Source organism: Melanaphis sacchari, unplaced genomic scaffold, assembly GCF_002803265.2.
Source record: "Melanaphis sacchari strain LSU unplaced genomic scaffold, SCAv2.0 Contig107_pilon_pilon, whole genome shotgun sequence".
NCBI classification, from domain to species: Eukaryota; Metazoa; Arthropoda; class Insecta; order Hemiptera; family Aphididae; genus Melanaphis; species Melanaphis sacchari.
In genome coordinates, this window is record NW_020270407.1 from 355,992 (window position 1) to 371,264 (window position 15,273).

At 29.8% G+C, this 15,273-nt stretch overlaps 1 protein-coding gene across 1 annotated transcript in view; it reads left to right on the forward strand.

Annotated features, from left to right (window-relative positions):
• Positions 1–15,273, forward strand: part of LOC112603395 (voltage-dependent T-type calcium channel subunit alpha-1G) — a 237,092-nt gene that overhangs the window by 187,823 nt on the left and 33,996 nt on the right. The window contains exons 10-16 of the mRNA XM_025351931.1: positions 1,597–1,757; positions 3,313–3,422; positions 5,440–5,703; positions 8,585–8,839; positions 9,015–9,245; positions 10,211–10,362; positions 11,161–11,373. Of these exons, the coding sequence (XP_025207716.1) occupies positions 1,597–1,757; positions 3,313–3,422; positions 5,440–5,703; positions 8,585–8,839; positions 9,015–9,245; positions 10,211–10,362; positions 11,161–11,373 (1,386 nt within the window). The remainder of the gene's footprint in view (positions 1–1,596; positions 1,758–3,312; positions 3,423–5,439; positions 5,704–8,584; positions 8,840–9,014; positions 9,246–10,210; positions 10,363–11,160; positions 11,374–15,273) is intronic.

The following is a 15,273-nucleotide window of genomic DNA, read 5'->3' on the forward strand; positions in this document are numbered from 1 at the left end:
ATTTGGAACTACTTACAAAAAGCAATGTTACAAAAAAAAAAAAAAAATACACACAAAATTCTGAATGTTCCTAAATATTTGTAAGTTACTTGTCCGGAGCTTGTGTGCCACAGAACTAAGTTATAAAAGACTATAAAAAACTTTTAGATTCTGAATATTTTTATGAAAATAAAGAACTATTATTGCCAAATAAGACTACTGTGAGGGCTCCTGAATTTACCGTTTACATCATAGAAACCATAGAAAAGATCTAACTGTCAACATTAGTGTATAGAATTGTCATGATTCAATAACGATAGACCTTCCACGAATAATATACTAATTCTGTTCAAAGATGGCTCGATTTTTTTTTTCGTCTACACAAAATTTATCCAATTTGGAGACTCATATAAGCACTCTAAAAAGAAGAAAATACTAATATTTTAAAAATTCAGCTTATGTTGTGGTTCAAAACCCACCGTCCAAAAAATTTATCAAAACAAAAGAAAAAATTAAAAAAAAATTATGAACAGATTTTTAACCGTATAACAATTAATTATAGTCATGGTGTTACATACAAATTTCAATTATGAATATAACACTCTGTACTTTCATATTAATGTCCACAAACGTTCTTTCTACGTACGTGTAAAAGTGTAAAACCATTCATAAAAAAAAATAACTCATTGACATTTGGAATTATTATTAACTATGTAAACCTGTTTTTACTTAATTATAATATAAGAAGAAAAAAATGTTAATGTTATGTTTTGAATTTATATAATATGTTGAACTCGCAAACATTATATACACGAACAATAATAATTGTCGTATTCGAACGATTTTCTCGCGTGAGCAACTGTCGCGCGAATTATTTTTGACGAACAATTGACGCATATTTATTATAATTACAATTTTATAGTTTGTATACATAACTATGATGGATGTAAACGGTTTTAAAAAAACAAAATCTACTGAACCCGAATAATTAGATATTCCCAGTCGTTTATGTATTAAATTAAAAATATAATTTTTCTTAGATCTTTTGATGAACTGCGGGTGACAGCATCGATAAGAAACGATTAGAAACGAAATGTCGTGAGTTCACAGGTGTTGTGTATGTACACCAATATTATGCGTGTGACAGAAATAATATTTACTATGATATTGGTTAAAATTATTATTATTGTAAACGCCGCCGTGTGCGTCGACGGTTAGGCTCTCAGTGTACATTACACCAATATAAGGGTGAGAGAGTCGAGAGGGAGCCACACTAGTTGCGAGAGCAATTCATTAATTTACATTTCACCCCCTGACCACTCACGCCACCTTTACCTATACCACCACTAGCGTGATACTCCGCTCAGGACGACGCCACAGTCGATCCCTCCTGCTCACCGGTCGATCACTACCCTCTGCCGTTGATCACACTGCTCTCCTTCGTCGATTACCAACATTTCACCTGGCCCATCCACAACGCATAACCCACTCACCCACACCCACACCTCCCTCCACACACGTCCGCCTGTTTAGGGCGCCGTTCCCGCCCATCTCATTCACAGTCTACGTGCGAATATTAATGATCTAAAAATGTCACTTTGTGTGTGCGTGTGACAGGTACGTCGCTCATCTGTGGAGGCGAGGTAAGCGGAAACTGATCAAAAAGTATCGGGTATGGATGCTGCGACGACAAACCGAAAGGGAGGAGAAGGCGCAGCGGCAGAACGCCACCACCGTCGCGCTCCTATCGCTCAACACTAATAACAACGACAAAAACGGTAAGGGAAAAAATACGCGCCGTCGTCTCTGTGCGATATGAATGATAATAACAACGATAGATAGTATGAGTAGTGGGTACCTACCAGTGATAATAATAACGATGGCAATGGCGGTAATGGATGCGCAAAGTCGATAGCCTTCATAAATTTGTATTTGTGCGAGCTTGTAGTAACTATCATAATCACATTTTGACGTCAATATTTTATTAAATATAAAATTATAACTAATAACAAATGCTATAAAATAACCGTCGTCATAATACATCTAAAAAATACGATTACCAGCATCATAAATTATCATCCAATGAAAAATTGCATTGCTAGAACGAAACAATAATATTAACGGGGGACAATTTTTTTTTTCTAATCCTGTTCATTTTTTTTGTTTCAACAATAGTTTTTTTGTTGGTTACAAAAAATACCAGTAAATGTATATTTTCTTTCTATATATTCTGACCATTAGACAATACAAGTCACCATACCGCCATGCTATCGAATAAAAATTTAAAATTATTTTACGCGTAATTGAATTTGAAAAGATAATAAATACAGAGAAGTGGTCATCAACGTATTTACCTAAAACTATTCCAAATTAAATGGATTTTTTTGTATAATTTTTAATGATTCAAAATTAATTAAATCATATCTAAATTATATATTTTAAACATATATATAGATTATGAACCAGTTACACATATTTTAACCTTGGTATATAATTATTCAATAATTATTATCACTTCATTCACTCCCTAATAATTAAAATAAAAACAGGCAAAGTTGTGAGAATTAATTTGTATAAAAACTATAATATTTAAAAGTTTATTAAATAAAAAATATACATTTGATGAAAATAAACTGTTTTTCATTAGATTATTTAATTCTATAAAGAAAAAAATGTGTTCACTGATCAAATTATTCATTAAAAATAAAATAAATGAAAACTTAGATTAAAGCAACACTTGCACCATCTGAAATAAATCGATTTTATAACTTTATTGTATCCTTACAAAAATTGCTATACCTATCGTCTTACAATATGTAGCTAGAACAGTTCATCTAAAAATATAATACGATATACATAATACTATAGAAAATTTCCACAACAAAATAATAATTTAATTGTGGCCAACGGTCACATTACATATATTTTTTTATCACTATTCGTATGAAACAGTTTTAATATTTTTTAAAGCTTTTAATCTCCTTTCATAAACTACTCTCGTGTTAAAATGTTTTTATATGCTACAATACATGTTCCGAGAACACTTCGATATTAAAAAAGAAACGTTATTATAGGTACCTCATAAAATGATCAAACTTTTAGCCAGACTTAAATTAGGAAAATGGTATAAATAAAGTTGTTCTATATAAACATTGATTAATATACGAAAGTTTTACACCCAACCAATTTGTCTCTTGAGACCCAAAACGTTAATCAGAAACTGACAAACTTGTATGAAACAAAAAAAAGGGATTAATAAATCAATAAATCAATTTTAAGTTTTTTTTTTTCTTTGAAAGCTATCAAAAAATATTAATAAAAACATAAAAACAGTTAATTTTTTAGAAACAAACGATAATAAGTACGGAAATGGTGCAAGGAATGGTGATGAAGAATCGTCTCAGCCAATGCTCCGGTTTATGGATAACGCTCAAATCGATTCGGTAAGTAATGAAACGTAATTATAATACTTACTGCTAACTATAAAATATTTTTAATTGCATCCCTTTTTAAATGTTAATTATTTTATCTTTTATCGTAACATAATCATTTTTATGGGCCTCGGAGTTAATTAAATATTTAAACTATAATATACGATGAATGCTTGAAATTATTTATTTTAAGTACCTACTTATTGAATCTAAACTTGAACTAATAATTTGAAATTTATTTGCAACAAAGTTTTAAAAATTCTAAGCTCATGTAATATTTATTGTACTACATCGTTTGCAAAACGTAACTTGTGTAAAACTAAAAAATAAAATATATTCTTTATTCAGCTATTCCGAAAGATTGTGTTCCTTTGTATTGCGTTAAACGTCTGCATATATTATACACGATAAATTACATACATTTGCAAACGAACAGTGGAAACGATCGCGTAACACGATTTTCCGATAACGCACACCATTTTCCGATAATGTGCATAATTTATCAACATCGAAGGTAACAATAATAATTAATAACGACACGTCACGTTTAAAAAATTATAATCGAATATCATCACGCATATATTAAATTAAATATTAATAGTCTGTACGAAAAAATATGATTTTTCGATCAAATTTCTTTTCCTTTTTTTTTTTTTTCCAACTCCGTGACGCCATCGAGATGTTTTAGTACAGATGAATTTGTACACGTGCAAAAAACTTTGTAAGAGCTATAGAAACGACATATAAACGCTAACGTCGTCGTATTTTGTCGTAGAAAATCTTGAAACGTAGTGTAAACAGAGTATCAACGTAATATTTTTATTCACTGATAATACGTATTATCACTATGATATAGTAGTCGCCGCTATTAAGTCTTTACATATTATGTAGTATATTATGATCGCATGAACCGCACGTATTATGACAAGATTATACATAATATTATATACTATATAGGCATACATTAAAGTATGTAAATACTATTTTTTATGCTTTAAATAAATTTTAAATTCTTAATATATAATTTCATATACAAAATTATGAAATAGATATTAATAACCAAATACCTACTACTTGTATATTTAATTATATAAAGCTTTTGTTAGTTGATTTTCGTGCCTCAATTTAAAATAAACATCTATAGAATAACATATTTTATAGAATATTATAAAATTGTACAAAAATGTCGTACAAAAAAAAAAAAAAAAAAAAATGGTTATTTATCTAGACAAAGTACGGTTTTTAAGAACTCGCACAGATCAGTAACTATAGTAAGTATTGAAAAATATCTGAAATATTTTTAAATTTCATTTATAAGAGTGGCTTCGAGGGGAAGTTTTTTCTTAAATTAATTTTCTCTGTTCATTAAATATGACATAAAACGTATTTATTTTTTTCAAATGCTTAAAAAAAAAAAACCGTATTTAAATACTTTTTCACTCAGGTATAAGGAGTTTTAATAAGCGTATAATGTTTATAATATAAACGAACGTATTATATAGGAGGTACAACGTAACCTCGTACACAATAGAATTATTCGTGATAATATAATATTATTGTTATAATAATGTGTAGATACTAAAATTGTAAAAAAAAAAAAAAAAAACGATATTCCCGCAATAGTATAATATTAAACGAAATCCGAAATAATAATTTCGTAAGTGTCTATGAGCGGGAGAGGGAGAGGGAGATGTGACGTGTTTCGGTGATGGTTTTCTATACAACATACGTATTGTACAACAATAATAATATATACGACGACAGTGACGAGGTTTGATGGACAGTAGCGTACAAATCACACACACACACACACACACATATATATATATACATATTATGTGAGTGTGGGTGTGTGTGTGTGTGTGTGTGTAGGTATGTGTGTAATTATTTATGTGTTTTCCTGCAACGCCCCTCAACCTTTTGATGCAGTAAGCGGAAGGGGGAGTTGTGACGGGCGACACACTTGACCCGAATAAAAAATTAGGGTTTTTTTTATTTTTAATTTTTCCCACCATTGCTGCTTTTCTAGAGCGGGAACCTCCTAAGTCCGGGGTCGACATCCAGCAACGGCGGAATCGTGTCAAGGAGACGGAGTGTCGTGGTGGCTTTCAGCGACGAACTAATTACTAGAAGTGGTCCCACCACTACCGCCGCCGCCGCCGCTGCCGCCGCCGCCGCCGCCACCGCGGTCCCGGCAAACTTCGCACTTTGTTCGACCGAGAAGACGACGCAGACGGTCGAAGGGACAGCGTGGAACACATCTTCCTCCACCAGTACCACCATAGTAGCACTGGTAAATCAAAGAACCGCAAATAACCGCAAATACCACACTCACTGACACGTACACGCACACGCACACACACACACACACACACACACATCCATTGATACTCACAAACGTGCACTACATTCACCAAAACTTGTACACTCGCGCACGTACGCACGTCTGCAACTGCGATTTGATTTGAATCGTAATAATATATATTATTCGTATATCGTGATGGTGTTGGCGCCTACCCGTGTCATATTGAAAATGGCCGTAAACAACGCTCTAGCGTACATCGGACGAAAGACGAGGAGCACAAGAAACACGTAAGACCGTCGACTTCAAGAAGCGCCGCCGTGAGAAGCCGGACTTTTGAAAATCGTTTTTCGACTGTACTCGTTTCTATGTGACGTACAATCGTACCGTTACGCGTGTGTCCGGTTAAACCACGGATTCACGATGACGAAATGGTTTCGACCACAATAAACCTACTATACCTGAGTCTCGCGCGTCGTTTACGAAGTTCGCACGACGCCTTTATCACGAGTTTATTGTACCTACAGCTCTTCCGCGTATTCGCGTGAACCTTATATTGTAGCGTATAGTAGTACCTATGTATTTCACCTTGATAATATTAACAGTACATTTGTAATGATATTTTATGCACATTGTTCGTGTTCGTCAACGATAATATAGTTTTCACGTTTCCGTTGCACAAACAACGCTATCGTATTAACAAATTAACATGTTATTTCAAGAGCTACATTATAATTTATTGTACCTAATCGGCCAACGTTTTTTTTTCCCCCCCATTTTCCACAGAAATGAGCGTGAGCTTTCGAAAGAATTATTAATACATTGCTCACGGAAAGCTGTTTAAAAATTAAACGTGTTATATTTCTCTACTCCAGGGAAATTTTGGTATTCATTAATGTATAACATGCGTTTAATATTGTTCGACCGTGAAATAATATTATGATAATTTTCTGTTCAAAATGTGAAATATCATTTTAAACACACGGAAATAGTTTATGGCACTATTTTTTTCTGTCGAATCTATTATTAATATGATATATTAAAATTAAATTTAAAAATCCTTTTCTTGGAATCTAAAATATCCGCAAACACTGTAAACGGTACCACCTAATTCACTCATTATACGGGATAATTCACCAAACATACTTATTCCCATTTTTTCCTGTATTCGAATGTAACTTTTTGGAACTTTTAAATACCTATTATTAAAGATAATACAATCAATTATCAAGATTTGTATACCATTCAAATCTTATGTCAACAGTGACTCCTTTCTGTCAAATAAAAATCAACCTTTTTCACTATAAAATGTTTATCAATTGATTTTTTTAATTTTTTTTTTTTTTTTTTTTGTGTAATAATATATTTTGTATTTATTATCAATTATAAAATTTTGATATAAATTACTCTAATGTTTAAATCATCAAAGCTCCTATATTTTCCAAATAATCCAAATCCATTATAATGGAGTATTTGGATAATTATTAGTCTTGGTACACAAAGTTAAAAAATTCAAAATTATTCATTATAATTTCAATGTAGATAACTTAGTCATTTTCAAAAAAGTTATCTAATTAAGCATAGTAAAGGTTAATACTCATTTGAAAAAAAGAAATTAATATCACCGCAACACAATCCTTAGAAGGTATAAAAAAATCTTAATAATTAAAAATATTATCCTTATGTATAATCTCTAAAAGCTCCAAAAAGTCAGAATTTGAATAAATTTATTTTAAAGGAAAAAAATGTGGTTGAGCATGATTAATGAATTACGCTGTATATAGATAACAAAATAGTTTATTTATATAATATTTTTAATGTAGTACAATATAATATATATATATATTTAAAAACATTGGCGTATTACATGTTAAAGAGTGGTGTCTATTGTGGTGGAGACGAGTTACGTGCGCACGGCTCATTTAACATGGTTGACTATACGTAACAATACTCTGTAAACGCCAACGACTTTGTTGCCTTTTGTAACTTTGATGTAATTGAATAAACTCGGTTTTGACCACCGCCACTCTCGTGTTGCATCGACATCGTTCACCGTGTAATAGCAGTACATAAAATACGATATAATACTAAAATGATATTTTAACTGTGTATCCTAGCTAGGTTGCCTATCAAATGTCGAAAAACGTGCATGCATATATAAAACAAAATAATTAAAACGGCAATGCACGAAATTAATTGTAACTATTTGAAAATAGCGAACACCACTTTGATAGCAAATACCTATTATCTATTATTGGCATACTTGACATCATTTTAATAGCTCATTGTATGTATTTATTGACTGCAGCGGTTCGTAGAGCCCTTTCGCATGTATGTATTACGTAGCAATATAGCATGACTGTAGTAGACATATTCTCCTATTACTAATAATACAAATACGTTATATTATGTGTTCGTATCAGTATCAAAGTGTTGATCCTCGCACCCAACCACTGAATATAGTTTATGCTCGTCTACACATAATTTCTAAAACTATATGAAATTTATAATACTTTATGATAATATTAATAGTTTTAACTTTTAAATTATTTGCATAAATTAGCTCCATAAATTTAATATGGCAGATTTTAACATTCAATTGTTATTGTTCTATTTTTAATTTATGTAAGCAAAAAACACAATAAATCAAAATAACTGTAGGATCTTTCTAGTACAATAACAATATTACAAAATCGTAATTTAAACATTTTAATTATACAAGTCGTTTTTTCCGAGGACAAAATTGGTGGACGGGTTGGCACCCACCCAGTACTCAAATACGTATATTATGATTGCAAAAAACAATAATGACCATATATTATGCACGTAAATGTACATATTTTATAATAATTACGATAATCTGGTGTTATAGAATAACGCCGTGGCCGATCCCGAGGACCAGGACATGACGTGTCAGGAACTCTTAGCGATCAGCGGTGCCCTGTCGGCAGCCTTGCCCACCGGACAATCAGCTCTGTCGTCTCTGCTTAAGGCACTCGGCAAGACTGGGGGTTCCACCGTGGCGAACATAGTCCAAAACGTGAATCGCACCACCAACAACAGCAACATACATAACAATAACAACAACAGCCATAGAAACAACAATAGGACGAAACGTCATGCGCTCGTAAGTTGACAAATACCACCTAATCTGTTCCGATACGAAACGTTCCGGAACAGTTTACGGAGCCGTGTATCGGAACGACATAATAATAATAATGACATTATTAATATTTTTCTCGATCGTGTACTTATCATAATTTTTTCTCATCCCCCCCTTCTTACTATCATCACCTCTGCAGATGGACAGACAATCGGACGGTGAACTGATGATGGACAATGACCATTTGGAGAGTAAAAACAAAGCGTGCCTCACCGACGCGATGGGTTGCCTGCAGATTTATTGTCTGGTGGGTTGTTCCCTGTTGAGAGAGTGTATAAAGCTCCTTGTCAACCACAGACGGTTCCAGCAGTGTATTTTGTTAGCAATACTTATCAACACGCTCAGCATGGGCATAGAGTACCACAATCAGGTAAACGTGGCACAAAACGATTTACCTTTACGCTATTATTTATTTATTTCACAATACTTTATTTTTATTTTTTTGTCCTTGTCATTACACGTCATCACACCACCATACGTGCATCCAAATACTTATGTTTCTCAATAACATCTGAGACCGATACTATAATTTTGACAAATAATTCTTAAGCGTTATAAGTTATTATTTATGTTATTTACGTATTTAATATGTATATCACCGAGTTCCTAAAATAAAAGAAACATTAAGTTACCCGCATAATAACTAAGAACGAATGACGTCATTCGATATTATACGGTGTAGAATATTAGACTCGATTAAAACAATTGTATTTAATTGTATTTTTGTATATTATACAGTTTATTATTTTTAGTTTTTATTCTACTTCATAAGCAAATTCTTTACAGACCATAATATAGTGGGTTTAATTTTTTCAATTGCAATGTCTTTTTTAATTAATTTTTTTGTCTGTACTTATTTTTTTTTATCATATAATTTAATAATAGTAACTAAAAGTAAACGCACGAATAAAAAGTTAAAAACTAGTAAAAAAAAAATACATAAATGAATATTTAAAAAAGAAGTTTTAATAAAATATTAAATTGTACTGTCATAAGTAATTTAATATGTCAGATACTCATCATACGATTCGAATCTCAAACTATAAAGATTACGAATGGTTAAAATTATTATTGAAATTAATTATTCCGAGTACATTTTATAATACATTAAAGTTGTTAAGCCCAAAAATAATACAATATTATTCAAGAGTTAAGAACTAAGATAATAAAATATTGAATAAGCCAATGTGAAAGGCAGATTAATGTCCTTAACGTAGAGGTAATGAATTTGCCTACACAGATCGCCGTCATATAAATATAATAAGTGTAATTGTCTACTGTTAGCAATGATTACCATTTAATACTATATCATATTTTATTAAAATTTATTTTTAGCCTACCGAGCTTACTGTAATTGTGGAATATAGCAATATTGTTTTTTCTGCAATATTTGCCGCCGAGATGTTTTTGAAGGTAATCGCCGAGGGACCATGCGGTTACATCAGTAATGGTTTCAACGTATTCGACGGAATCATTGTCATATTAAGGTATATTCACAGTTCATTAGTTCTTTTCAAAAATGATAATAATGTTCATCAATACATAGAAAGGTAATAAGATTAATAGAATTCTATGTCGATCAGTTGTATAGTGTTCACAATCTAAAAAAAAAGTAACAATGAACAAACCGAACTCGTTGTCACAAAAGAAATGTAAAGATAATAATTCCAATAATACCAGATAGATTTCATTGTAGTCTTGTTTCTCAATCAAAATGATGACTTTTATTTATGTATCAAAAACTAAAAGTTATCGAGATGAACCGCGCAGATTGAAATGATTTTGTTTGAACATAACTTTCATACAATTATTTTTTTTTAACCCATTCAACATTCTCTTTTACTTACATGATATACGTTTTAAATAAATTTCAAATAATTCAATGCACCAATTATTAGATATGATTGGATTTGATGAATTATGTAGAAAAATTTTTAACGCAAAACTTGGGCTTTGTTTTATCAATAAAAATTATTAGCTTTTGTTATCTAATTAAAATATACCTGTTTTATTTATCAATATTGTTGCAGGTTTTTTTTTCATTAGCATTATTTCTACAAAAAATTAAAAATGTATACGTTTAAAATACGTTATAAATAAATAAAATCACTTTAACTTTTTAAAGACTGTATGAGTTGTACAAATTATCAACTGTAATTACTAAAATAAAATAATTAAACTATTTCAAAATAATTGTTTTTTTTTTTGCAATTCATTTTATTTAACAACTAACCATTATAAAATAAAATACTAAATATCATTATTTTGAACCTTTTTGTTTACAGTATAGTGGAATTGACTCAGTCGTTCGAAAACACTAGTGGACAGCGGGAAGGCAATTCGGGGCTAAGTGTACTGAGAACATTTAGACTACTAAGAATATTGAAACTTGTTCGATTTATGCCGAACTTACGTCGTCAACTGTTTGTCATGCTCCGTACCATGGATAATGTTGCAGTGTTTTTTTCACTCCTAATTTTGTTTATCTTCATATTCAGGTAAAACAATTAATCACTTGACGAGTTTTTTTTTTTTTTTTATGCAACTAATCAAGTTTTTAATTTAAATAATAATAAGCCATTCCTATTGGTTTAATTTATTAACCACACGTTTTTCCCTAAAAATAAACAAAAATTGAAACATACCATTAATAGTTAAATATAAAATTAATTCCAAACTATCGCGGAGGTTATTAGCATGATATATTATGCGAGTTTCGTTGAAACAAGGAGACGCCGCCAACGTTCGACGACGACTAATTTTAAACAGTGAAATATTAGGTTATTTAATTATATTTAGTTTTCGGTTTGTTTGTCTTATTTATCCTGCAATATGTTTATTGGTTAAAATACTCAACATTTTTACTATAAAAATCCAAAAATTATCTGTGAGTCGGATTTTCGCAGTGACAGAGGTCGAAACAAAACATCTCTACAGGGGAGTTTGTTATTTTTGTCTCGATGAAATCCCTCGTCAAATTCAATTTGTCAGTTACACATTTTTATCTCACCACGCTCGCTATATTTTCTGCAATCATAGCAGTGTAGCAAAAGGAGGGTAGAAGTGACCATTATATATATTTATATATACATGTATCGGGCATAGTTCTCTTACCCGGGGGACAATTTACACGACGAAAGATAGAGAGGTAGAGAGAGTGACAAATAAAGAGATAGATAGAGAGAGAGCGCGAGCGCAAACCATCTCGTTTCCCTACAAGCAGTTATGGCGTGTGCAGTCACGTTTTTTTCTCCGTTATTTCTTGACAATTTTTTTATTTTTTGAAATGATATTGTGAGACAGCATTGGCGATTTTTGTTTTTGCCATTTTAGAATAGTATATTCAAAGATGGTGTGTTTTATATTTATTTACGTACTATTATAATATTATGAGCGCATCGTATTTCAAAAGCAAAACTTTCGAGAGTATCGCCACCGGCACCGTTTCATCGGACTTTCACAATGCCTATTTAATGATGCCGCTACCACTTTGTTATTACGGTTTATCATTACCGCGAAACAATAAACCGAGAAACACTCAAATATGTCATACGCCTAATCCAATTTTCGCAAAGCGCCCGTCGTCATACCATTGTAAACACATACACAACTGATATAATTCACATTATGTGACGACTATACGACCGTCTAAAAATATGTGTGAAGATGCGTCAAAACAAGTTACTACCGTTTTGACAGTGACGTACATAAGTAAACGAAACTATAGAAAGTGATTTATCAAGAATGCCGATCACCATATTTATTGTTATACGTACAGGTGTTTTTTTTTTTTTTTTTAAAGCCACTATATTGCCAAATAAAAAGATAAGATCTCAAATCACCCATATAACACAACCACATAAAGTACTATAATGGGTGTTTGTGCATGACTTTTCATTTTGTTCATTTTTGTTCTCGTGGGATTTTCAAAATTAACCACTGAAAAATCAATCAATAAGACAAGTAATGACAAAACCTCTGTTACATGTTATTTACTAATGTTTTAAGTATTCTTTTATTTTAACATTCAATGCATTGATATTTTTGCTCTTTTTCTTAATTTCATCGTAAAAAAAAAAAAAAACAATATATAGTAATCAAATCAATTTAGAAAACAACATTAATTTTATCGTGTTTACAAATTTAACCAATAAATTAATACTTCGATAATATTTTAATATTGACTCATTGTCTGACAAACTTTTAAATATCGACACGTTTTGAATTAAAAAACTTTTAGCAAATTTTTTTATTGGCTTATTGAATTATTTACGTTTGTTTTTAATATTTATTCGCGCCAAAATGTATACACAATAATAATTATCATAAAACTTATAAGACTTCAACAAAATTACATTTTGTTCAATATAATGAAACCTGGGCTTAGTATTACGGATTAATGAGAATACGGATGAAACCAACGGTTAACTTCAACTATTGAGAATTCATGAATACAGCATTTTTGTAGAACACAAAAACATAATATTATTTGATGATATTGAACATGAGTATGATTAAAAGCAACAAAATTCATAGCAAAAAAAAATAAATAATTTACAAAACGATATATCTTGTCTTTTGTTAATTATTTTTCACTATCATCTTGAATTACATTTTTCATGTAGAATCAATTAGCAGTTTGTTTATTCTTCTTTTTTTTTCTTTCTTTTTTTGTATAAAAAACAATGACAATTTCTCGTCTTCTGTTTAATTATTTATCAACAGTTGTAGAACTTTATTTTTTTAGTAATTACTATTATTATTTATATTGTAAGAAATAAAATATTATAATTTCATTTTTTATGATATAAAATTAATTTTAATAAATATATAACTTATTTAAGTTCAAAATAATATAATACAATATGTTATACGAAGTATATTATTTTAACTTGATCTAGTTACACGAATACTTAAATAAATCTTTATTTAACACAAATAGAATTTACAATATAAATACAATTAACTATTAACAATAACATATTACGTACGTGTTAGGTAAAAATCTCATTTTAATTTAAATTAATAATGTACTTACTTTTAGCCTTTTTTACCATACAACCAAACAATAAATTATTATTAAATATAAACTTTTGATTATTTTTTTACTACAATTTTACAAAAGGTTAGTTATTATTAATGCCATATTATTCAAAAATTTCCAATTAATCTATACTTGCTCTTGTTAGGTACTTAAAATTTAATTGATTAATTTTTCACAACTTATACATTTAAGCCTTCAAATCCAGTTCTATAACCTTTAAAAAATATTAATTTAAAATCATATTGTTATGATGATACATGTATATCACTTAATAATTAATAAGAAAATCACCACATATAACTCTGAGAAATTTAAACTAAGAACTACAATCGATCAAAGATTTGTATTTTTACTTCTCTCATTTATTTTGATAGAACTTTAGTCAAATACAATTCGCCAGTAAACTCAACAGCATGGCAATCACAATAAACTCAAGCCAAAATGTAAATTGATTAATGTTTGTTTAATCAGAAATCGATACTGTAGCGCTTATTAGAGTCTAGTAAGGTTTAGTACTGATGGTATTTGAATTAATCTTGACTTTTTAAATACCTTTGTACTAATTTCCTTTTACCTGAAAAATTTCTCTTCAAACAAATAACTTAAATCATTAAAAACTTTTTCGGTTGTTTAAACTATCGACTTATGTTTTCTGACATATTTTTTTTTTTTTTATTTCAATACAAAATTAAAATACATTAACATAATATAATAAATAACTCCCGTTTTTTTAGTTGAGTTCTCCATAAGTTTATATTATTATTTATTTTATATGTATGATTACTACATTTAGTTATTGTAATTATTTAGGACATAAGTATATGAATTAAATATTTTAATAGATAAATCTATCTTGTTACAAAAAAATAACTAGGGTTTTTAATAATTAATAACTGGCAACTGCCTATTTGTAATATCTTTTTACAAAATACTGAAATACATCTTATATGAGGAGAAAAACAAGACCATTCAATGAGATTAAATCTGGCGTGTTTTTATCTTGTTTAGATTCAAGAGGAGCTATAAATATACTGATTTAAAGATGGCGCGATTTTTTTTTATATGTCAAATAACAATGTTTACAGTAAATAAAATACTTCGATCTTAAATTTAGAGTGTTATTTCTGTACACAAATTTATCTAGTTGGTATATTTATAGTGAGAAAGGGGGAATTCTGAAAAAACAAGACTATTTACACCAGTCTTTTAACAAAACCGTTTTTTTTTTTATTTTATGTTATAAATAAAAAATTAATATCCTTATAAAAGGTACTTGAAATGTTCGATATGATAAATATTTCAAAATATTTTAGCTACTTATCAATTAAATAAATTGAATTAATGATTATAATTT